This window comes from Elephas maximus, chromosome 21 (genome assembly GCF_024166365.1).
Source record: "Elephas maximus indicus isolate mEleMax1 chromosome 21, mEleMax1 primary haplotype, whole genome shotgun sequence".
Lineage (NCBI taxonomy): Eukaryota > Metazoa > Chordata > Mammalia > Proboscidea > Elephantidae > Elephas > Elephas maximus.
The window spans coordinates 81,447,489-81,470,250 of NC_064839.1; the positions used below are offsets into that span (position 1 = coordinate 81,447,489).

The following is a 22,762-nucleotide window of genomic DNA, read 5'->3' on the forward strand; positions in this document are numbered from 1 at the left end:
GGTGTTAAGCACGGGGGTCACCCAGCCTGAGTTTAGCGTTTGGAGAAGCTGGTTTGTGTGAGTTAAAACGTCAGTCAGGAGAACATGGCAGCTACAGCCTCAGAGTTTTCAGAGCATGAAGAAGGTTCCTGAAGAAAAGCCTCTACACATTCCAGTATGTCACCCTCTTAAACCGTTCTCATCCCCCTCATGTCTCCCTTTTTTCTTTCTTTCTCGTGCTGACATCTTTGTCTAGCGGTGCTGACTCAAAGGTCAGCCTTTTCAGGTAGGGGAGTGAGAAAGCTGGCCAGGTGATAATCCATCTGACAAAGACAAAAAGAACACAAAGTAAGGGTGAGGAGGCAAAGCAGAATTAGTTTTTTTGTTTTTTTTTTAATTAAATTAGATTGTTTTTCCTGAATTACCGCTGATATTGTGAGTTTTTGTATGTGTGTCTAGGATAAAAGTTTGATAATCATCTGTAAGCCACTTGTGTGTGACCCATGTGAAAACAAAACCAGTGATATTTTGTATATTTTGTAGCACTTAATAAATGTCGTATAATCATACATATTTAATGTGCTACCCAGTCCGTCTCACCTGTTGTGTTTGTAGCATGTGGATCTGAGAAAGGCCTGTAAACAGCCTTTAGTTTTGTTCTATGAATGAGAGAAAACAGGTGTTTGTTTTAATCGCTTTTATAGCGTGGCGTGTTGCTTGTCTTTTTTGTGAGGGCTAGAGCCTCAGGAAAAAAAAAGGGGCGAATGAAGTAACATTGAACATATAGTTTGTTCCCAACTGTCTAGAATTTGACTTTGATGCTTCACTTTGCACACACGTAATAACAGTCAAAATTCCAGCAGGAAGGGGCGATGTAAAATACGTCGTTGCATACTTAGGTCCAGTCATGTGGCTGCTGACGGAGAGTAAGCAGTGTACTTATTCTGTCTGACCTTGATGCCTGCGTGGCTGCCCCTACATTGGATGTTAGCAGGAAGGGAGATGGACCTATCTTACATTTGTAACATGGGCTTTCTGAGTCATTTGGAAGAGTCAAGTCGTTTAGCATTTCAAAAAAATGAATGCTGATTTCCTTCAGTCTCCGTGACCAATGTCAAATCCCTGTGAGTATGTTGCAGTGAAAGGTCGAGGGACTTAGACTTTGTTGCTTGATCAGCATGAAGTTTTCTCACTGTTATCCTTGGAGGCCCAAAATGGCTCGGTATTCACGTGCCCAGAAGACCAGAATCAACTGCCAGAGCGAGTCCTTTGTCCAGGTAGACACACATAGGATGACTTTGGGCTTTGTTGTTATTGCTGTTGTTTCTGTTAATAGTTTTACTGTATTCCCCCACACTCTGTCCCTCTCCTCAATCTTCACCCTTTCTTGTTTCTTCATACTACACATGTATATTTCTGCTTTGCCGGTTTTTGCTGTTGAAGTGAAACAGGGTGCTTAGAAGGCAGGAGAATACCTCAGCAAGCAGCGTGTCCCTCAGTGGTAAGGCAGGTAGGTGCTGGCCAGAGATAATTCCAGGAAATAAGGCTCATGGTGTAAAACTGAGTTTCATCATAGAACGGATTGTGCTTCATGAACACCAAATCCTTCAATTTCTTCTTGCTACCTACACGACTATCAAAGAGACCACTTGCTGCACGCACTCCCCCAAATTTTCCTGTTTTCCATTTATATTGTGGATTTCTCATTATTCGAGGTTTGGCCTCAGGCAAGATTCTGAGGCATTACTGAAGTTTGGCCTCTGAAGGAGCTAACTACATGAATTTTCAGCCACCGTGTGTGATCATACTGTTCCCAGCTCTGTTGCCACCAGCACTGTGCTGCCAGCCATGTTGCTGACGCGGCCCACAGCGGTTGATGACTGAGCTCGCCACCTAGTGGCGGGAGGGCACACTGGCCAAGAGAAGCTCGTTGTGAAGGGTATCAGGTCAAAAGAGAAATTGCTCTCAAATGAAAAAAATGTACCGGAGAGCATTTCACATGTCTTTCATATTCCTCTCATACAGTTATTGAAATTCCTAGAACTGTGCTTTTCTGTAGTTGATATGATATTAACATAGTTCCTTATTTTCTCACAGATTTTAGAGGTTTTGCCTTGTAATTGGCAAGATGTCTTGTTTCTTAATAATTTGAATGGAGTCCCTGGGTGCTACAAATGGTTAAGCACTAGACTACTAGCCCCGAGGTTGGCGGTTCGAACCCACCCAGAGGCGCTGCAGAAAACAGACCTGGTGATCTGCTTCCGAAAGGCCACAGCCTTGAAAACCCTATGGAGCGGTTCTACTCTGCACACATGAGGTCGCCATGAGTCAGAACTGACTTAACAGCAACTAACAGCAGTTATTCGAATGCTTTTTGAAACTGCTTCTGAAAAAAATCTTTAAAGCAACTGAGTGGGGATATGTGTGCCTTTTTTTTTTTTTTTTTTTTTTTGAGTCAAGAAGGGTTTCTCTTACTTGTATAGGCCACATGAAATTTTTCTCAAGTGGAAATGGGTGGTCTGAATTGGGTCTGAGTCATTGGCCCCCTCGCGGGTACCAAAGGCCAGGGCAGGGAGCATGACGGTCCTAGGCTTTGCACAGGGCAGCTGAAAGGATGGTGTGGAGCAGCCTGGCTGTGGAGTGGGGGTGGGGTGGTGATGTGGTGTCTTTTAGGGGCCAGATCGAAAAGACCCTTCCTCACCCAGGAAGACTAGAAGCACAGGGTTAGGAGCAGGGCACACAAGACAGGGATGTGCCTTCTTGAAGGGCTGACATCTGAGTGAATTATTCTAAACCATGGTCCAGAGGAAGCTGGGGACACTGCTTCCTATGAAGCCACCTGGAACCTGAGTAAGACTGGCCGCTCCTACTTGGAGCTTTTTAGTAATTACCTCTGAGACAAGAGCCACGTGCTAAACCCAGGTAGTGAGCAACCGGTGCTGCACCAGAGGGGTGTCTGTGACTCTCCCCAGTGCCTTCCCTATCTTTTTCCCAGTGGAAGTGTTACCTAAGACACCAACACAAAGGGAGTTGCTCTAGCGGTGGCCTTGGTAAAAGAGGGAGAAAGAGCTGATGTCTGCCTTCTAGGAGCTTAGGATCTACTGGGGAATATGGGAGCAGGGATGCAAAAACATCGTCAGTAGTTCAAAATAATTGTAAAAGAGTCATGCAGAGCAGCCCCTGAACAATTGCCTGGGGCGGGGGCGGGGGTTGGGGGCAGAGGAGCAGCTGTCACTGACTGGAAGTAGAGGAGCGTTGTATTTTAAAAATTTTAATGCTGAGCAAAAGTTAGTTGCAGAGTTAAATTCTGACGTTAAATTGTAACCTCCTTAGAATACTGGAAAAAAGCATTCATTTATTTGCATTATATTCAGTTTTAAAACTTCAAATGCATTTCTCCTGTTTCAGAAGACATGGATTTTAGTAGGTTTTTGGGTTTTCTTCAGGCTTTTATGTACCCTCTAACTCAGTTAATCTACTTTGTGTTAACTCTTTTCCTTGTTAAGTTTTTGTTTATATGTGAGAGATTAAAAATTAAGGACTGTACTTTTAAAATACACCTTTGAAAGCCATGAATTAAAAATTTATCCACCCTTTGAAATATTAAAGAAAATGGCAAGAATTATTTTTTTATTTAAAAACATAATGAAATTGTGTTGTTGACACATCAATTGCGACTCATAGTGACCCTATTAGACAGGGTAGAGCTGCCCCACAGGGTTTCCAAGGAGCAGCTGATAGATTTGAACTGCTGACCTTTTGGTTAGCACCTGAGCTCTTAACCACTGTGCCATCAGGGCTCCCATCAAAGGATAGATACGTATAAATAAAATACGGACATGTTTCTTTACTGCCTAAAATATATATAACATTTCAAAAAAGTTGAAAGTTAGGGAATTTTTTTTTCTGTAAAGAGAAGTGACTGATTTTTACATCACCACCTTGCTGTACATGCTGAGGCTTTGAACAACTGATGCTTGTTTGTATTGTCTGCAGAGCACTTGGACACAGATTACTCCATTTGGTCACTTTAAGAACTGTGTCGAGTAGACAAACCAAAACAAAACCAAAAAAGACAGTTGCCCTCATATCGATGCTGACTCATAGGGACTCCATGCCTGCTGAATAGTTCTGCGCTCCGTAGGGGTTCAAGGCAACAGATTGCTGGGCCTTTCTTCTGAGAGGCCTCCGTGTAGGTTCAGACCACCATTCTTTCAGTTAGGAGCTGAGCACGTAACAGTTTGCACCCCACCGATAGACACCAAACCCCTTGGGACAGAGTAGAACTTCCCCGTAGGGTTTCCAAGGCTGTGAATCTTTACAGGAGCAGACTGTCACATCTTTCTCCTTCGGATCAGCTGGTGGGTTCGAACTGTTGACATTTCGGTTAGCAGCCAAGTGCTTAGCCACTGCACCACCAGGATTCCTTCAGATAGATACAGTAAGATTATAATCACCATTTTACAGATGAGAAAGATGAGGCCCTTTATTAAGAGACTTGCCTTAGGGTATAGATCTAGTAATCACAGTAATTTTCTGAATCTCCAGCTGCCGGTGGTGGGATCACCCTGAACCCTGGCCCAGTGCGGTGGTATCTGCAGGCCTTCAGACGACAGGGACTACACTCGTGCAGTTCTCAGTTCCATAAACCTGTGGGTGCTTGATATATGTAAAAATGACTTACTCTTCAAGTACACGATTCCCATATTACTCTAATTAAAAAAACTCATAAACTTTTGCAGTCGGATGTGGTTGAAGTGTTACGATCAGCTGGTACAGGTGACGAGATGTGCCGCAGAGAGGGAAGGAAACCACGTTTATGTCTTTTTCTTGCTGAAACAGTGAAGCCCAGATTAGCTCACAATGGCAATATGGACTAATTTTGTTTCTTAATTGCTAAAATTCTCATCAAATTAGGATTAGAATTTTCATCACTAAATATTATTTTGGAACAATCCCTACTAAATTCAGTACTTAGGATGACTTTCTATAATTATCATTACCATCAAATGTTTTAGTAACATGAGACCAAATCACAGATCTCTACAAGGATTCCCTTGGCTTTGTTAGTGTTTTCTTTATGGTTGTTTTTGTTCCCCCTCTTCACTGTCCTTTCCTGACTCTAAAATTTTCTTAACTGGGTGGAGCATGAGGCTTTTTTTACCCAGTTAAGGAAATTTTAGAGTATCAGAACTTTTAAATTGCTGGTAACATTGGAGATTTGCCTACAGTTCTCCTTTAGCCTAGCTGTGTGCCATTCTGCTCATGACTCTTCTTTCCAGCTCCTCCATTTTCTCTCTAGAGTTCATTCAGTTTTCCCCTCATGATATGCATATTTATGTAATAAGTATCTTTCCTTTCTTAATCTCTTCCTTCAGTTTTCCTCATTTGTCTTAATCATTTGAAAATAAATTCATTTCTGTTTTTTTTTCTAGATTGAAATTGGAAGAGAGAAGAAAAGAGCTCCTACAGAAACTTGAAGAAACCACTAAATTAACTACTTACTTACATTCACAACTGAAAAGGTAAGCCTGTTAGGTTCCTGAGGGGAAAGTTTTCTTTGGACTACAGTCAGGTATGTTTTAGTTTATCTTTGATTACTTTTCATTTTATTTTCAGCTATTTGAAAGTGATGGAAATAGTCACTAGCACAATGAAAATGTGGGTGACCAGACTAACAGCTACGTGGATGTTTTCATGAACCCCGTAGTCGTGTTTGGACGTGTCTGAAATATGTCTTGAGAGAGGAGTGCGTTATATTCTAGCTACCAATAAATACTTGGAAAAAACATGTATCTCCTGTCACCCCTTCTTTAAAAAGAGAGGGTGGCAGAGATTCGGCTTAAAATAGTTTGCTGTAGATTTTCCTATGTTAATTAGAAAAATGTCTGCTTTTTCCGTATACACACAGGAAAGAGGAAAAATCCTAGTGGACCTAGGGGACTTTCGTATAGCCTCTCTCTTTATAAGCTTGCCTTTTTTCTCCTTCCTCTCTAAAAAATAAAAAAGTTTCATTCTTGAAGCAGAATAGTTGCATTAACACTTAGTACTATTTGTCCTTTTTTTCCCTCCTTCTTACTTTTAAACTGCAAAATTGCATCTGGAAATCTATGCAAGTAGATTTACCAATAAGTGTATGATCCTTTTTTTTAAAAAAAAAAAAAAAAAAAAAACCTTTGCAAAAGGAGGAATGATAATTTTGAAGACAGTGATGTAGTAGCGAGTTTCTTTTCCCTGGTCAGTATGTTCTTTGGTGTCATTGAATCCCCCACAGGGCCCTGAAGGAGCGGTAGGGGTTGTGGCTGGATTGGGTTTTCCACATTGTAACGGTTGTACAACGTGTGTGTGTCGTTGTTTTCCCAGCCTCTCCGCCAGCACTCTGTCCATGTCTTCTGGGAGCAGCCTGGGCTCCCTGGCATCCAGCCGGGGATCTCTGAACACCTCCAGCAGAGGGTCGCTCAACTCCCTCAGCTCCAGTGAGCTCTATTACAACAGCCAGGGCAATCAGATAGACACGGATTATCAGTATAAACTGGAGTTCCTTCTGCAAGAAAAAGGTGGTTACGTTCCTTCTGGACCCATCACCACCATCCACGAAAACGAAGTGGTTAAGTCCCCCAGCCAGCCTGGCCAGAGTGACCCCTGTGGGGCGGCAGCCACAGCAACCAACCACACTCCCCCACTGACTGAGGTCCCCAAGTCTGTGACATCGCTGTCCTCCAGGTCCTCCCTTTCCTCCGTGTCCCCTCCTGGCTCTCCCTTGGTCTTGGAAGGTGCATATCCGCTATCTTCTCATGAGGCACCTCTCCAGCTCACTGCTGACTTTGAAGACTGTGAATTGAGTAACCATTTTGCAGACATTGGTCTCAGTGAAAATCTGATATTGCTGGATTCTGATTCGGGAGTAGCATCCAGGTCCTTTTTAGAGGACAAAGATCTTAACGAGTGTGCTAGGGAGCCGTTATATGAAGGAGCCACAGGTAAGTGGAGGCCTTTGCTTTCAAGTAAAGTGTTCCCTCTCAATTATTTTAAGGAGGATGACTAGAGGTTTGCTTTTTCTATACAAAAAAAAATGGTGTAATTTCCTCCTTTCTTCTGTTTATTCATTTTGGCTTCATTTGAGGAGCTTTTGTTGATACACCTGGACATTTTTCTTTATAAAGTCAAGTCACCTTCCCTAGTTAATAGATTTAATCATAGTACCTGTGCTACTTGTCCAGAAGCCCTCTGAGTGTGGCAGCTTACTGGGAACTTACTTTGTGAACGTGCTTTGTGCTTCAAAATAGATTCTCGTTTGAGATAGCAAGGCAAAGAACTTTCTTTTAAAGTTGGCCTAAAACAGATTAAAACCAAGGCAATTAGCATACCAGCTAATTAGTACCAGAGTTCAGTGTTTAGATTGCTCAGGGAATTCTATATAAATACAACCTTTGTTTCATGCCAGATTTTCCCTTTCTGCCCAGAGTTGGAAAAGGTAGGTTCCCAGGTATAGTATTGCCCTGCCATCTTCTGGCCACATTATTAGTTGCATCCCAAGGAAGACTGCATTTGTAGTCAGAGACAGTGACAGAGGGAAAAATTAATTTTTTAATTGTTGTGAGGCAGACATCTTTGTGGCAGATGAGCACAGTTGTCTGAGAGTGTGGTGGTCAGTCTGTTCTGGAGCTTGCTTGAGACGAGATGTGAAATGCAAGCTCCAGTGCTGGTCGATGGGAGCCCTTTCAGACCACGTGGGGTGCTGTGTGTTCCTCCCCACAGGAGATTGTAGCCCTCTTCAGCATTATTTTATTGCTGTTTCGAGAAGCCTATTTATCTTGTGGTGATGGTCTTAGTGACTCTAAGTGTTAGTTGATTGACCACTGCAGATGTTTAAACAGATGTAGGAATCCAGCTCGTTTCTGTGGTTTCAATTACTGAAGTCTAGCACCCTGTGCCCTGAAGGCCAAGGGCAGCTGTAGGGAGCACGAGGACATCTGTGTGGCATTACCACTCCTGTAGAGGAGCCAACACTATAATACCGTGTTACTGAAAGAGTCAACCACCAGGAAAATAAGCGTGGGGGCAGTGTTTGCTTATGGCCCCAATAGGTAGAGATCCGTGTGGGGTCTCTCTGCTCCTCTGGGGGGGGGGGGTGTGATGTCACACTGTGTTCTGGTGAGCACGTCATCCAGTCGTTCAGAGCTTATTCCTCGTCTGCCAGATGGAGATGATGCAGCATCTACCTCTTGGGGCAACGGGAAGATGAATGCATAGTCCTCAATCACGTCTCAGGCATCCCACAGCACCTGGCACTCAACACTCAGCAAACAGTCACTGCCATTACTGTTGGAGCCCCTGGGATGTACCAGCAGTTCACGCAGTCAGCTGTTAAGTTGAAGATTCAGTTCCACCTCGAGGCACCTCGGGAGAAAGGCCTGGTGATCTGCTTTGAAAGATCAGTCATCGGAAACCATATGGAGCTCAGTTCTACTCCAACGCACGGGGTCGCTGCGAGTCAGTTGACTATGACAGCAACTGGTTTTTTATTATTATTGCAATGATGACAATAAGTAATATGAATTCTGCTAAACATAGTTCTTACCAAAAACCATCGAGATTGATGGAGGGAAGAAAGACCAGACAGAGAAGATGGAGCATTCTTGTACCGTTCTTCTGTGGTTTGATTTGAAGGGTTTTATATTCGATATTGAGCGTTTTAGGCTGTTTTTTCTCTAGTTTATTCTCTAGTGACCATTCTTCAACAACCCATCAATTCAGAAGAACCAGTAAGTGAGGCCAGGTGCTGGCCTGTCCCCCACCTGATGGAGGAGGAGCTGAGACCCCTGCCCAGTGAGAGCCTGCTCTGTCCCTGCCTTACTCCGGACACTCGGGTCTGCTACGTGTCTTTCCAGTTCGCCTGTGGCTGGGAGCTAGTGTCTGTGAAGTTTCTATGAAATCATTTTTAACTTTTTAAATATGTTAGTATATTAGAAAACTGCTGTTAGGGGACCACACTAAGGAAAAATATGTCCCAAAGCCTTCCTTGTCCACGGATAATACTGTTCCATGTAGGAAAACAGCTAAAATTATCAAGACTGATTCTTTTCCGGTCACCAGTGCCTGGCCTCTCCAGGGGTCATCTGACCTTCACGTGGGGTTGGTAGCTCAAGGTTTGCAACACTGTCCATCCCCCTCAGTGCCCTCCAGTCTCGCGCAGGTGACCTCGAGTTACTTTATGTAAATGTTGCTCTCCTGCGCCCATCCCTGCTGGGTGACAGAAACCAAGCTGAAATAACTGCGAGGTCCTTCCCCAGTCAGTCTTTCTCCTTGTCAAAGTCCGTTGCAGGCTGCTGTGGTTATTCCTGGGCGTAATCAATAAATCACGTCATCACCTTCACCCCTCACCAAGGGTGCCAGGCGTGGAGAAGGTACACTTCATCATCAAGGAAAAGGCATCCTCACTGCCAGAAATAAAAGGGAAAATGGAGCCATCAATCCTGTAATCTGAAGCCTTAAAACTTAAACATCTTAACAGGATGTAAAGCCACGATTCAGAAGGGCAGTGAAACGCCCACCAGCGCTGATCCAGCTGGCTCACTGGAGGATGACGGAGCGCCACAGGCTTGCAGCTTGTTACAGGCGGGAACACAGCCTGAAACGAGTGGTCCTTGCCCACTGCAGGGTGCTCCTGTGTGGGTGTGAGTTAGAGATAAAGGTCGCATGGCAGTGGGTGCTAAGGATTCAGGAGCTCAGCTGGTGAGCAAGTCCTGTAAGTCACAGATAATTTTTTCTTTAATTTCTATTAAAGTAGTAGCACAGAAGATATAGAATAAGGCATGTGGAGAGAAGAGGAGGGCAAAAGAAAAAGTGAAAGCCTTTCTTGCTATTGAGTGGTAGCGAGACGCTCTCTGTTAAAGAAATAGTTCTAATACTTGAGGGAGGCAGATAGTTTCTTACCCCCAAGTGGTTTGCCACCAGTTGCCGTCAAGTCAGGTCTGACTCATGGCAACCCCCCGTGTGTCAGAGTAAAACTGTGCTTCATAGGGTTTCCAAGGGCTGGTTTGGGGAAGTGAATTGCCTGGCCTTTCTTCCAAGGCTCCTCTGGGTAGACGCGAACCTACACCCTTCTAGTTAGCAGCTGAGCACAGCAACCGTTCCCACCACCCAGGGACTCCCGAGTGTATGATGGCTGTGGTGAATACTTAGAGAGGCAAAGAGTCAGTAAGAATCCGTGTAATTTATTCCTTCCCCTAAAATATTTCAGCACAAAGAAAAAGAGTTCTTTTTCAAAAAATGGCTGAAATTATCATCTCGTAAACCCAGTTCTGTAACTACTCGTGTCCCAGGAATCCTGTAAGTCTCAGTGCACTGCATCATCCCTGTCGTTGATTTTAGTGGTAACATCATTCTCGGGTAGCATTTGTCTTGGATTTCTCATGACCAAACTGTGTGTGTGTTTAGTAAGAAATACTAACTAGTGATACCACTCTCCTTCCTTAGATGTGGAAAAAACTTTACCCAGGAGGAGAGCAACCCACTTGCCTGGGGAGAAGTTGGCTTGTGTGTCTGCTGCTGTGTCGGATGAATCTGTGGCTGGAGACAGTGGTGTCTATGAAGCTTTCGTGAAACAGTAAGGATTCCGGCCCTTGTCTGCTGCGTGTCTCCTCACAGCCGCACCCGGGGCTCACGTGCTGTGGACGTATTGCTACCATTAGTCCACTCTTGGTAGTAGTGAGGGCTTTGGCCGTTAAAGAAATGGTGTGCCTGAAAACTTCAGTATACCAAAAACATCCCACTGGCCAGAGAAATGATAAAGTGATTGGTGGTCTTTGAGATTCTTTGAGCCTTAAAACTTAAGTTTGATGGACTTGTCGGTGTGGTTGCTCAGGGTCTGTTTGGAACATGAAACTTCTCACGTGTATTTCTGAAAACACTGAAAGCTACTAGGAGTGTGGTGTACCTTAGCAAGGCTCAGGAACAGCAGACCTCAGAAATTTCTCCCTAAAGGCTTAGGGGCACACCACTCTGAAAAAGCTGAAGAAAGTCACTATTAGAGTAAGCTTTTACCAGGATCAGTGCCGTTTGTTCAGGCTTTCCTTCAGAATCATTAAGTGGGACATAGAAGCGTAACAGCAATACCTGTGTTGATAAACTGTTCTCCTGCTCCCGTCCTTAACCCTTAGGCCTAGTGAAATCGAAGACACCGCGTATAGCGAGGAGGACGTTGCCGTCATGGAGACTGCCCAGGTGCAGATAGGGCTCAGGTAAAGGAATCTGCGTGGGGCAGGGGCAGGTCCAGGGCTTTGCACCGTGTTGTGGACTGTGGTTATTCCCTGTCTCATTCGGTTTCTCTTTTGACAGATATGATGCAAAAAGTTCAAGTTTCATGGTGATTATAGCACAACTCCGAAATCTTCATGCCTTCTTGATACCTCATACTTTAAAAGTGTAAGTAAAATCCACGAGCAACAAATTGAGCAACTTACATTTTTCTATGTAAAATAATTTTACACTGTAATCAAGCAATTTATCAAAATAAAGATACGGCGAGAACAGAGCAGGGCTGATCACATCTATATCAGTAAGAGATAAAGAGGAAGAGAAAAAAAAACTGTGAGACTGTTGGATTTTGGTTCTTAGTCAACTGATTCGTTATTAAGAAGGGGAACCAAGACTTTTATCTTTTTTTTCAATCAGAAATCCTGTATTATGCTGTGTTAGGGCCTGATTGCTTGAAATATATTTAAAAATTTTGTTATTGCCTAATCGTTGCTATTATTGCCTTAGAGGAATTTTCCAACCTTTTACAAGAAAATGTAGTAATTAAATTTTATTAGTCAATACGACATTGTCGGTGGAACACCTCACCGTGTTGCATGCATGAGTGTGTTTTTATCATCAAGTGTTCTCTTCCCTGTGATCGGTAATTTCCTGAAGTTATTTCACTTTTATCAAACCAAGAATCCCAACAAGGCGATAGCATAATTCTGTGCAGCCCTTTGCTTAAGGGCTGTTTGTTTCCTAACAGATATTTCAAGAGATGTTCACCTCCCTTCATCCTGGCACCTTCTGGAGTCAGAATTTCAGTGACTTGGTTAAGGGCCCATGGCTGGAAATTGGCAGAAAGAAGCCAGATTTCAACTTAGCACCCCTGAATTAGAATCTGGAAGCTATAAGTCCACCATGCGTTTAAACGTCCTTGTAGGGGCTGGGTCTTAATAATATGTTGAATATGGCAGTAAAAGGGAAATAAGAAAAGCTGTTGGGGGATGATCCCCAGACTTTATTCCCAGGTAGGTGGATGTTTTCCTTAATGGTAGAGTATATTCCTTATGAGAGCGACTTTTAATAGATTAAATGCAAGACTTATGGATTGTTGCCCTTCAGATGTACTTTTAAGCTCACATCATAATACTCCAAGAATTGTCACAGGAAAAGAAACTTGATCTAGGAACAAAAGAGCTAGTTGGAGATTATTTAGCAGGCAACAGAAGAGCAGAGCTCATGGATGTCTGTGCTTTGATGATCATCAACGCAGGAGGGGAGTAGGGTTCCAGGAGAGGAATGGACATAAGGAGCTCCTGAGATTGAGGCATGGGGGGAGCCACATTACTAGAAAGGCCAGTAAAGGGAGAAGGCATGATGGGGGGGGTGGGAGGGTAGCTAGAGCACCACAGAGAAGTGATGATGGAGGTGGTAACTAGAGCACCACAGGGAAGAGATGATGGAGGGTGACTAGAGCACCACAGGGAAGAGATGATGGAGGGTGACTAGAGCATCACAGGGAAGACATGATGGAGGGTGACTAGAGCACCACAGGGAAGAGATGATGGAGGGTGACTAGAGCACCACAGGGAAGACATGATGGAGGGTGACTAGAGCACCACAGGGAAGACATGATGGAGATGATAACTAGAGCACCGCAGGGAGGACATGATGGAGAGTGACTAGAGCACCACAGAGAAGACATGACGGAGGGTGACTAGAGCACCACAGGGAAGACATGATGGAGGGTGACTAGAGCACCACGGAGAAGACATGATGGAGAGTGACTAGAGCACCATAGAGAAGAGATGATGGAGGGTGACTAGAGCACCACAGGGAGGACATGATGGAGAGTGACTAGAGCACCACAGGGAAGACATGATGGAGGGTGACTAGAGCACCACAGGGAAGACTTGATGGAGAGTGACTAGAGCACCACGGGGAAGACTTGATGGAGAGTGACTAGAGCACCACGGGGAAGACATGATGGAGAGTGACTAGAGCACCACAGGGAGGACATGATGGAGGGTAACTAGAGCACCACAGGGAAGACTTGATGGAGGGTGACTGGAGCACCACAGGGAAGACATGATGGAGGAGGTAACTAGAGCACCACAGGGAAGACATGATGGAGGTGGTAACCAGAGCACCACAGGGAAGACATGATGGAGGGTGACTAGAGCACCACAGGGAAGACATGATGGAGGGTGACTAGAGCACCACAGGGAAGAGATGATGGAGGGTGACTAGAGCATCACAGAGAAGACATGATGGAGGATGACTAGAGCACCACAGGGAAAACATGATGGAGATGATAACTAGAGCACCGCAGGGAGGACATGATGGAGAGTGACTAGAGCACCACAGAGAAGACATGACGGAGGGTGACTAGAGCACCACAGGGAAGACATGATGGAGGGTGACTAGAGCACCACGGAGAAGACATGATGGAGAGTGACTAGAGCACCATAGAGAAGAGATGATGGAGGGTGACTAGAGCACCACAGGGAGGACATGATGGAGAGTGACTAGAGCACCACAGGGAAGACATGATGGAGGGTGACTAGAGCACCACAGGGAAGACTTGATGGAGAGTGACTAGAGCACCACGGGGAAGGCTTGATGGAGAGTGACTAGAGCACCACGGGGAAGACATGATGGAGAGTGACTAGAGCACCACAGGGAGGACATGATGGAGGGTAACTAGAGCACCACAGGGAAGACTTGATGGAGAGTGACTAGAGCACCACGGGGAAGACTTGATGGAGAGTGACTAGAGCACCACGGGGAAGACATGATGGAGAGTGACTAGAGCACCACAGGGAAGACTTGGTGGAGGGTGACTAGAGCACCACAGGGAAGACATGATGGAGGGTGACTAGGATGGAGCTTAAAAATACTAGCCGGCAGCATTCAGGGTATAATATTATATTATCTGTGACTTCTCCTTACCGATTAACCTGTTGTGATATTGGAGAGTGCTATTGGCAACCTTTTAGTGAAGGTTCCCATGTCAGTAAGAGAGCAGACTAGGTCCACCAGGATTGAATCCCCAAGAGCACACACTTTTCTGCACTTTATTTAAGCTCGTACTGTGAGGACATACTTACCCAGATGCTTCTTCACCAAACCCATCACAGTCCTTCTCGCTTACCTGGTGGGAAGTCACAAAGTAGGTTGATACCCAGTGTGGTTCAGGCCCAGCAGCGCCACTCAATCCATCTTGGGAACAGAATTCTCTTCTGTTGCAACTGGTCTGAACATGCTTGAGATCATAGCAACATTTTCTTTACCTGTTTTAAAAAACTTGACTTAAATGGAAACCCTGGTGGTGTAGTGGTTAAATGCTACAGCTGCTAACCCAAGGGTCGGCGGTTTGAATCCGCCAGGTGCTCCTTGGAAACAATGGGCCAGTTCTACTCTGTCCTATAGGGTCGCTATGAGTCGGAATCGACTCCACGGCACTGGGTTTGGTTTTGTATTTGGTTTTGACCTAAATAACGACACTACTAGAAATGACAACATGGTGTGGAATATCCTTAAAATGCTCCCCCCCTTCAAAACTCGTAATTTGATGATCGATTATGATGAACAGAGTTTATGCTTCGCTGGTTGGCTGCAGCCACCAGTTTTTATAGCAGCTCATGTTTCATTTGACTCCGGTTTGGGGGACACGCTGAGAGAGACCCCCGCTCACCGGAAAATGAGAAGGAAAACACCCCTTACCTTCTTTACCTCATGCCTTTGACTCCTGACCGTTTAAAAGCTTATTTTTTTGTTGTTGTTTTAATGTGGGAACGCTGTAAGATCACATAAGTGTTTTCGTCTATTTGTGATGGTAAAACCGAAGGCTGGAAAAATAGAAAATCCCTCCCTTCTGTTCTGACTCTAACATACTTCTCCTTTATTGCCTTCCCATGGAGGAAAGAAAAAAAAGATCTTCCACCCTTGACACTGCAGCCTCCCATGGAGAGTGAGCTGTGCCCCAGCAGGCTCTTAAATCAACAGCAGGGCCCGAGGGCCATGAGGTTTTAAGTGCTGAGTGTCTGTAATTAATGTTGATATAAAATACAGAAATAATATGACAGCCCTCAATTCTGCATTTGAATTTAGAGTTTTCATAATTGGAAAAAGGCCCCTTTTAGCGTATAAATTAGACAAACCTGGAAAGGAGGGTGGGGGAGATTTAGTGGGTGTTCTCTTTCTGGGATTTAAAAGAAAATACCTCATAGTCATTTCCACGAATTTTGAGTCCTTCCATAGTATGTGCTCAGGTGAAGTGGTATTAGACGTTGTTGTTTTCTATAGCTCCTCTCTGAACTTTACAAAGCATAAGACTCTTTTAGTACAGTTTGTAGTATCTGAGACTTCCAAGATACTAGACACTCATATTTTTGTTATTTCATCTCTTTTAAATTTTCTTAGTGTGTTACTTAGCTTTTCTTTTCCCCTAGTAGGATAATGTCTTCTATTATTGGGAAAAGATCATCAGCATCTCATTTAAAACTCCAGGGTGAGGATTCTTTGGCATAAATCACCACTCCTCCTGCGTTAGGAAATAACTATCTTGGAATTGGCTGTGCACGGGGCAGGTGGGAAGTTAAAGTTGTCTGCCCCTCTGCTTTCTTCTCTTCACTGCCCATCACATGCCTCTGCTGGTGGCCTCAGGCAGGAGTGAATGGCAGCAGGGCCTGTGTGTGCTCTGGGACAGCTGGCACAGTGGGCTGAGCAGAGCCCCTCTGCAGCTGAGTGCGGGTCATTTGGGCAGCAGCGCTTTAGGTTGACAATAACTCCATGCTCCCTTGTGTTTCTTGCTCTTGCAGGTAATTTCAAACGAAGCTCCTATAAAATGCATTTTACCCCTGTTCTTTGCAGCTATTTCAGGGTTGCTGTACTTCCCTCCTCCACTGATGTCAGCTGTCTGTTCCGAACAAAAGTCCATCCAGCCACAGAATCCGTTCCATTCAATGATGTATTCAGAGTGGCCGTTTCCCAATCAGCCTTGCAGCAGAAGACGCTGAGAGTAGATCTTTGCTGTGTCACTTCGCACCGAAGGGAAGAGTGCCTGGTAGGGTTTCTCATAGCCAGATAACCCTTACTGTTGGGCTTCCTGAAAACATACTTCGTAGTTGCTATTTTTCCAGCCCTGCAACTAATCTGCATATGCCTCAGGACACATCCAGTGGTGGTTTCATTGTTTTCTGTAATCTTGACCTCTGCTCTTCATTCTCTTTAAAATCTGCTTATAAATTCTGAGTTTCTGTAAAAGCTCCTTTCCATTTCTACTCTTTGACTGAAGGAGGACTTTTACCTCTGTTACGACTATCTCTTATGGATCCTGCTTATTCCTTCCAGTGCCAATCACTGTGCTAAGTGCTTTGTATACATTATCTCATTTAATCCTCTGTGGTCACACAGCTAGTGAATGGTGGAGACAGATGACAAAAAAGACATTCCCATGTATGATTCACTGTTGCATATTTAGGTTTAGCGAGATTCTTGAGTCTATAGCTCTTTTATTCCACGCCTCCTCCCCACCCCCTGCCACCATGCTATTAGAGCTTCTAGAAGACATGGTGTTGCTGTTCAGAGCAATGAGGCATATGTATGTATGCTAGCAGGAGTCCATATATAACTAATGAGTTATCACTCCATTGTGCATAATAACCACAATGCCTTTATATACCATTAAAGTTACATAAGGTGTTCAAATGCAAGCTTCTAGAGCTGTGTCCTTGTGTTCAGAAACAACATGGATCTCTTAATTGACCTTTTCTCTGCAGCTCAGTAGGAAACACAAAAATGTGCATGTTTCGTAATGAACATACTTTAAAAGCGTGGCGTATTTCTTACTAATTTTTTCTATTCTTTGAAAAAAATGTTTGGTAATATTGTCTGACAATAATTAAAGTTAGAAAAGATAGCAGACTTGTTGTTAGTTGCGGTCAAATCAGTTTCGACTCATAGCGACGTTGTGTGCAACAGAATGAAGCACTGCCTGGTCCCTGCCTATCCTCACAATTCTTACTGTTTTTAAGCTCATCGTTGCACTGTGTCAAACTATCTTGTTGAGGGTCTTCCTCTTTTTTTGCTGACCCTCTACCAAGCATGATGTCCTTCTCCAGGGACTGGTCTCTCCTGATAACGTGTCCAAAGTACATGAGATGAAGTCTTGCTCCTCTCGTGCTAGACTGTCAAAGAGGCTTTATAAAACAGATATTGTGTCAGAAGCTCCTGTGAAGTTGAATGAAAAATAATACTCAGGTGATCTATGAAGTAGGAGATATTATTTTTAGATTTATGTCTTGCTAGGATAAAAAAAAATTTTTAATCTAAGACAAAAATCTGGATGGTTATAAATGTCACAAAAAATATATATAGTTTTAGTAAGTATGTTAATTGACAGCCTTTTAAAAAACCATACAGCTTAATTTAAGTTTTGACTAGTATGTGTCAGAACTTGACAATAGTGGGCTTGTTTTTTGGGTTATTTTTTATTTTATTTTATTTTTTGGTAGGATATGAAAGCCTTTAACCTTTACTTTTTTTTTTTTTTTTTGACATTCTACTAACTTACTCATCCAAAAAAAAAAGTTTGCTATCCGATTGCTCACTCAGGAACCAGGGTGCAGTTTTTTATTTCATTTTTTTGTGCTCCCTCTCCCTCATCTCAGATTTTTGTGAATACTAATGAAATCGCCTGCTGTGCTCTGTTACGTCTGTCATCCTGTGCTGGCTGGCGTGTTGCTGTGATGCTGGAAGTTACGCCACTGGTACTTCAAATACCAGCAGGGTCACCTGTGGTGTGTAGGTCTCAGCCGAGCTTACAGACTAAGACAGACTAGGATGAAGGACCTGGCAGTCTACTTCTGAAAAAATTAGCCAGCAAAAATCTTACTAATAGCAGGGAACATTGTCTGATATAGTGCTGGAAGATGAGCTTCTCGGGTTGGAAGGCACTCAAAACACAACTGGGGAAGAGCCACCTCCTCAAAGTAGAGTCCACCTTAATGACATGCATGGAGTCAAGCTTTTGGTACCTTCATTTGCTGATATGGCACCGCTCAAAATGAGAATAAACAGCTACAAACATCCATTAATTGGAATGTGAAATGTACAAAGCATGAATCTAGGAAAATTGGAAGTCATCAAAAATGAAATAGAACACATAAAGATTGATATCCTAGGCATTAGTGAGCCGAAATGGACTGTATGGGACATTTTAAATCAGACAATCATGTGTTCTACTATGAAGGAATGGCAAATTGAAGAGGAATGGTCTTACATTCATCATCGAAAAGAACATTTCAAGATCTGTCCAGTACTACAATGCTGTCAGTGATAGGATAATATCCACATGCCTATAAGAAAGACCAGTTAATAAAACTATTATTCAAATTTACACACCCATCACTGAGGCCAAAAGATGAAGAAATTGAAGATTTTTACCAACTTCTGCAATCTGAAATTGATCAAATATGCAATCACGATGCACTGATAATTACTGGGTATTGGAATGCAAAAGTTGGAAACAAAGAAGGATAAGTAGTTGAAAAATATGGCTTTGGTGATAGATAAAACAACACCAGAAATCACATGATAATATTTTGCAAGACCAACAACTTCTTCATTGCAAATACCTTTTTTCACCAACATAAACGGTGACTATACACATGGACCTTGCCAGATGGAACACACAGGAATCAAATCAACTGCATCTGTGGAAAGAGCCAATGGAAAAGCTCTGTATCATCAGGCACAACAAGGCCAGGGGCTGATTACGGAACAGACCATCAATTGCTCAGTTGCAAGTTCAAGTTGAAGCTGAAGAAAATTACAAGTCCACAGGAGCCAAAATATGACCTTGAGTATATCCCATCTCAATTTAGAGACTATCTTAAGAATAGATTTGATACATTGATCAGACGAGTTGTGGGATGACATCAAGGATATCATACATGAAGAAAGCAAGAGGTCGTTAAACAGATAAGAAAGACCAAAATTGAATGTTAGAAGAGACTCTGAAACTTGCTTTCGAACGTAGAGTAGCTAAAGTGAAAGGATGAAGTGATGAAGTTAAAGAGCGAAACAGAAGATTTCAAAGGGTGACTCAAGAAGACAAAGTAAAATAGTGAAATGTGTAAAGACCTGGAGTTAGAAACCAAAAAAGAAGAGCGTGCTAGGCATTTGTTGAGCTGAAGGTATTAAAGAAAAATTTCAAACCTTAAGCTGTAATATTGAAGGACTCTCTAGAGAAAATATTAAACGACACCGGAAGTATCAAAAGAAGACGGAAGGAATACAGTGTCACTGTACCAGAAAGAACTGGTCAACATTCAGCCATTTTAAGAGGTAGTACCGATGGTACCGAAGGAAGAATTCCAAGCTGCACTGAAGGTATTGACGAAAAAGAAGCCTCTAGGAATTGATGGAATACCAATTAAGATGTTTCAACAAAGGGATGCAGCACTGGAGGTGCTTACTTGTCTATGCCAAGAAATTTGGAAGACAGCTACCTGGCCAACCGACTGGAAGAGATCCGTATTTGTGCTCATTACAAAGAAAGGTGATCCAATAAAAAATTGGATCCAGAAATTAGCTAAGAATATCATTAATATCACACGCAAGTAAAATTTTACTGAAGATCACTACGTTGTTACAGCCAGAAATTCAAGTTGTATTCCGAAGAGGACATGGAATGAGGGATATCATTGCTGATGTCAGATGGGTCTTGGCTGAAAGCAGAGAATACCAGAAATATGTTTATCTGTTTTTTTATTGACTATGCAGAGGCATTCGACAGCATAGATCATAATAAATTATGGATAACATTGCAAAGAATGGGAATTCTAGAACACTTAATGGTGCTCTTGAAGAACCTATACATAGACTAAGAGGCAGTCGTTTGAACAGAATAAGGGAATACCGTGTGGTTTAAAGTCAAGAAAGGTGTGTATCAGGGTTGTATCCTTTCACCATACTTAACTCAATCTGAATGCTGAGCAAATAATCTGAGAAGCTGGACTATATGAAGAAGTACGGGGCATCAGGATTGGAGGAAGACTGATTTACAACCTGTGATATGCAGGTGACGTAACCTTGCTTGCTGAAAGCGAAGGGGTCTTGAAGCACTTACTGATGAAGATCGAAGACTGCAGCTGTCAGTATGGATTATACCTCAACGTAAAGAAAACAAAAATCCTCACACTGGACCGATAAGTGACATCAGGAGAAAAGATTGAAGTTGTCAAGGATTTCATTTTAGTTGGACCCACAATCAAAGCCCGTGTAAGCAGCTGTCAAGAAATCAAATGATGCATTACATTTGGCAAATCTGCTGCAAAAGACCTCTTTAAAGATACCACTCTGAGGACTAAGATGCACCTGACCCAAGCCATGGTGCTTTGGATCACCTGTATGCATGCGAAAGTTGGATAACGAACAAGGAAGGCCAGAGATTTGATACTTCTGAATTATGATATTGGTGAAGACTATTGAATATACCACAGACTGCCGGAGTGAACAAATCTGTCTTAGAAGAAGTACAGCCCAAATGGTCCTTAGAAGCGAGGATGGCGAGACTGCATCTCAGTTGCTTTGGTCACATTATCAGGAGGGACCAGTCCCTGGAGAAGAACATCATGCTTGGTAAAGTAGAGGGTCAGCAAAAAAGAGGAAGACCTTCAAAGAGGTGATTTGGCACAGTGGCTGCAACAGTGGGCTCAAACATAGCAATTACTGTGAGGATGGCACAGGACCAGGCAGTGTTTCGATCTGTTGTATATAGGGTCGCTATGTGTTGGAACCAGCTTAACAGCACCTAACAACAACAACAAATCGTCATTCTTACAGAATATTATAAAAAGTATTATGGTTTCTGCCTAGTTATTTGTGTATGTTTTAACTTTTCAAAATAATTCCAGACTTATAAAAATAAAGTTGCCTGTTTATGCATTTCTTAAATACTATAAGATAGTTTTAAGTATTGACAGTATAATCTTGGGATTGGCTTTTAGATTGGGTATTATTTTTTCAGTCGTGCTTAAAAATATATCTATAGGTTTTAAAAATGTACCACCAGCGTTTTGTATTATATTTTTACCCTAAGACAAGCTAATCCAATAATCTTTAATTATATCAGAGAACAAGAACTAATTTTTTTTTCCTCTATCGTCTTTGTTTTGTGTTGTTCTTTTTTTTCTTTCTTTTCACATAGGCTGGAACTCAGATCAGCCTAGCCGATCTACCATTTTCCAATGAGATTTTCACTCTATGGTATAATTTGCTTCCGTCCAAACAAATGCCTTGCACAAAGAAGGAAGGAGAAAACGACGACTCTGTCTTCCAACTAAACCAGCCATCTGTAGACTCTGTAGACTTGGTGAGTCAGAACTAGAAAAAAAAAGTCATTATAATTTAATAAAATAATATGAAATAATAGGATGGTGTAATACCAATGTGTTTTTATTCCCTTTCTGTATCCTTCCTTTTTTCTCCCTTCCCACCTATTCCTTCCCCTCAGCTTCTCTAAAAGGAAAAAAAGAAGGTAATTTTCAGCTTTGTTTCAAGTATGGTTTATGAAAGGATCGCTTTTTTCTGCTCATACTTCCTTTCATAATTGATATGAAGTCTTCATTGTTTTAAGTGACCATGGAAAACCTTTTGATTTATACCTCCCTACATTTTGTTAGGAAACCCTGGTGGCGTCATGGTTGAGTGCCACGGCTGCTAACCAAAGGGTCGGCAGTTCAAATCTGCCAGGCACTCCTTGGAAGTTATGGGGCAGCTCTACTCTGTCCTGCAGGGTTGCTATGAGTCAGAATCAACTCGACGGCACTGGATTTGGTTTGGTTTTTGACATTTTGTTAACATATTTGATTCCTCTGTGAGGCTACACATTTCCAACTCATATTTTTGAAATTTGTTATTATTAAGGCTAAATAGTAGTTTAGTTTCCCATATATAACATCCATATCCATCAATATTTTCTATCAGTGTTGGCGGCAACCAACAGCTGTACTTAAGTAATTCAAAAAATTTACAGGGGGGCATTTTGTGAGGCCATCACTGATACTGCGTTTGTGGTTATCATTACTGAGTTCAAGTTTATTTTAGATGATCGATGAGGAAAAGAGTTTACTGAGCAAAAAGTCAGATAATCAAGCTACAGTGCTTTATTGGTAAGGGTTGAGGGAGACAGAGGTGCCAGTAGAGCTCATATTTGGCCAGTGTAGTAGTAGATACTAAAGTAAGCACTGAGGATGATGAAATATGATTTCAACTTTAAGAATGCTTTTATAATATTCACTCTATATGTCTTTTTAACAGTTTTATTGCAATATAATTCACATACCACACAGTCCACCGATTTAAAGCATACAATTCACCCGTCTGAAGCACACTATTCAGTGGTTTTTATATTCACAAGATTGCGCAGTCATCCCACAACCTGATTTTAGAACGTTTTCTTCATCCCACAAAGAAGCCCCATACCCATTGGGAATCACTTCATATTCTCCCCCCCAGCCCTAGGCAACAA

At 42.7% G+C, this 22,762-nt stretch overlaps 1 protein-coding gene across 1 annotated transcript in view; it reads left to right on the forward strand.

Moving 5' to 3' along the window:
* Positions 1-22,762, forward strand: part of WWC2 (WW and C2 domain containing 2) — a 322,317-nt gene that overhangs the window by 256,515 nt on the left and 43,040 nt on the right. The window contains exons 10-16 of the mRNA XM_049865000.1: positions 5,415-5,504; positions 6,343-6,959; positions 10,459-10,588; positions 11,142-11,222; positions 11,320-11,406; positions 16,099-16,291; positions 21,440-21,604. Of these exons, the coding sequence (XP_049720957.1) occupies positions 5,415-5,504; positions 6,343-6,959; positions 10,459-10,588; positions 11,142-11,222; positions 11,320-11,406; positions 16,099-16,291; positions 21,440-21,604 (1,363 nt within the window). The remainder of the gene's footprint in view (positions 1-5,414; positions 5,505-6,342; positions 6,960-10,458; positions 10,589-11,141; positions 11,223-11,319; positions 11,407-16,098; positions 16,292-21,439; positions 21,605-22,762) is intronic.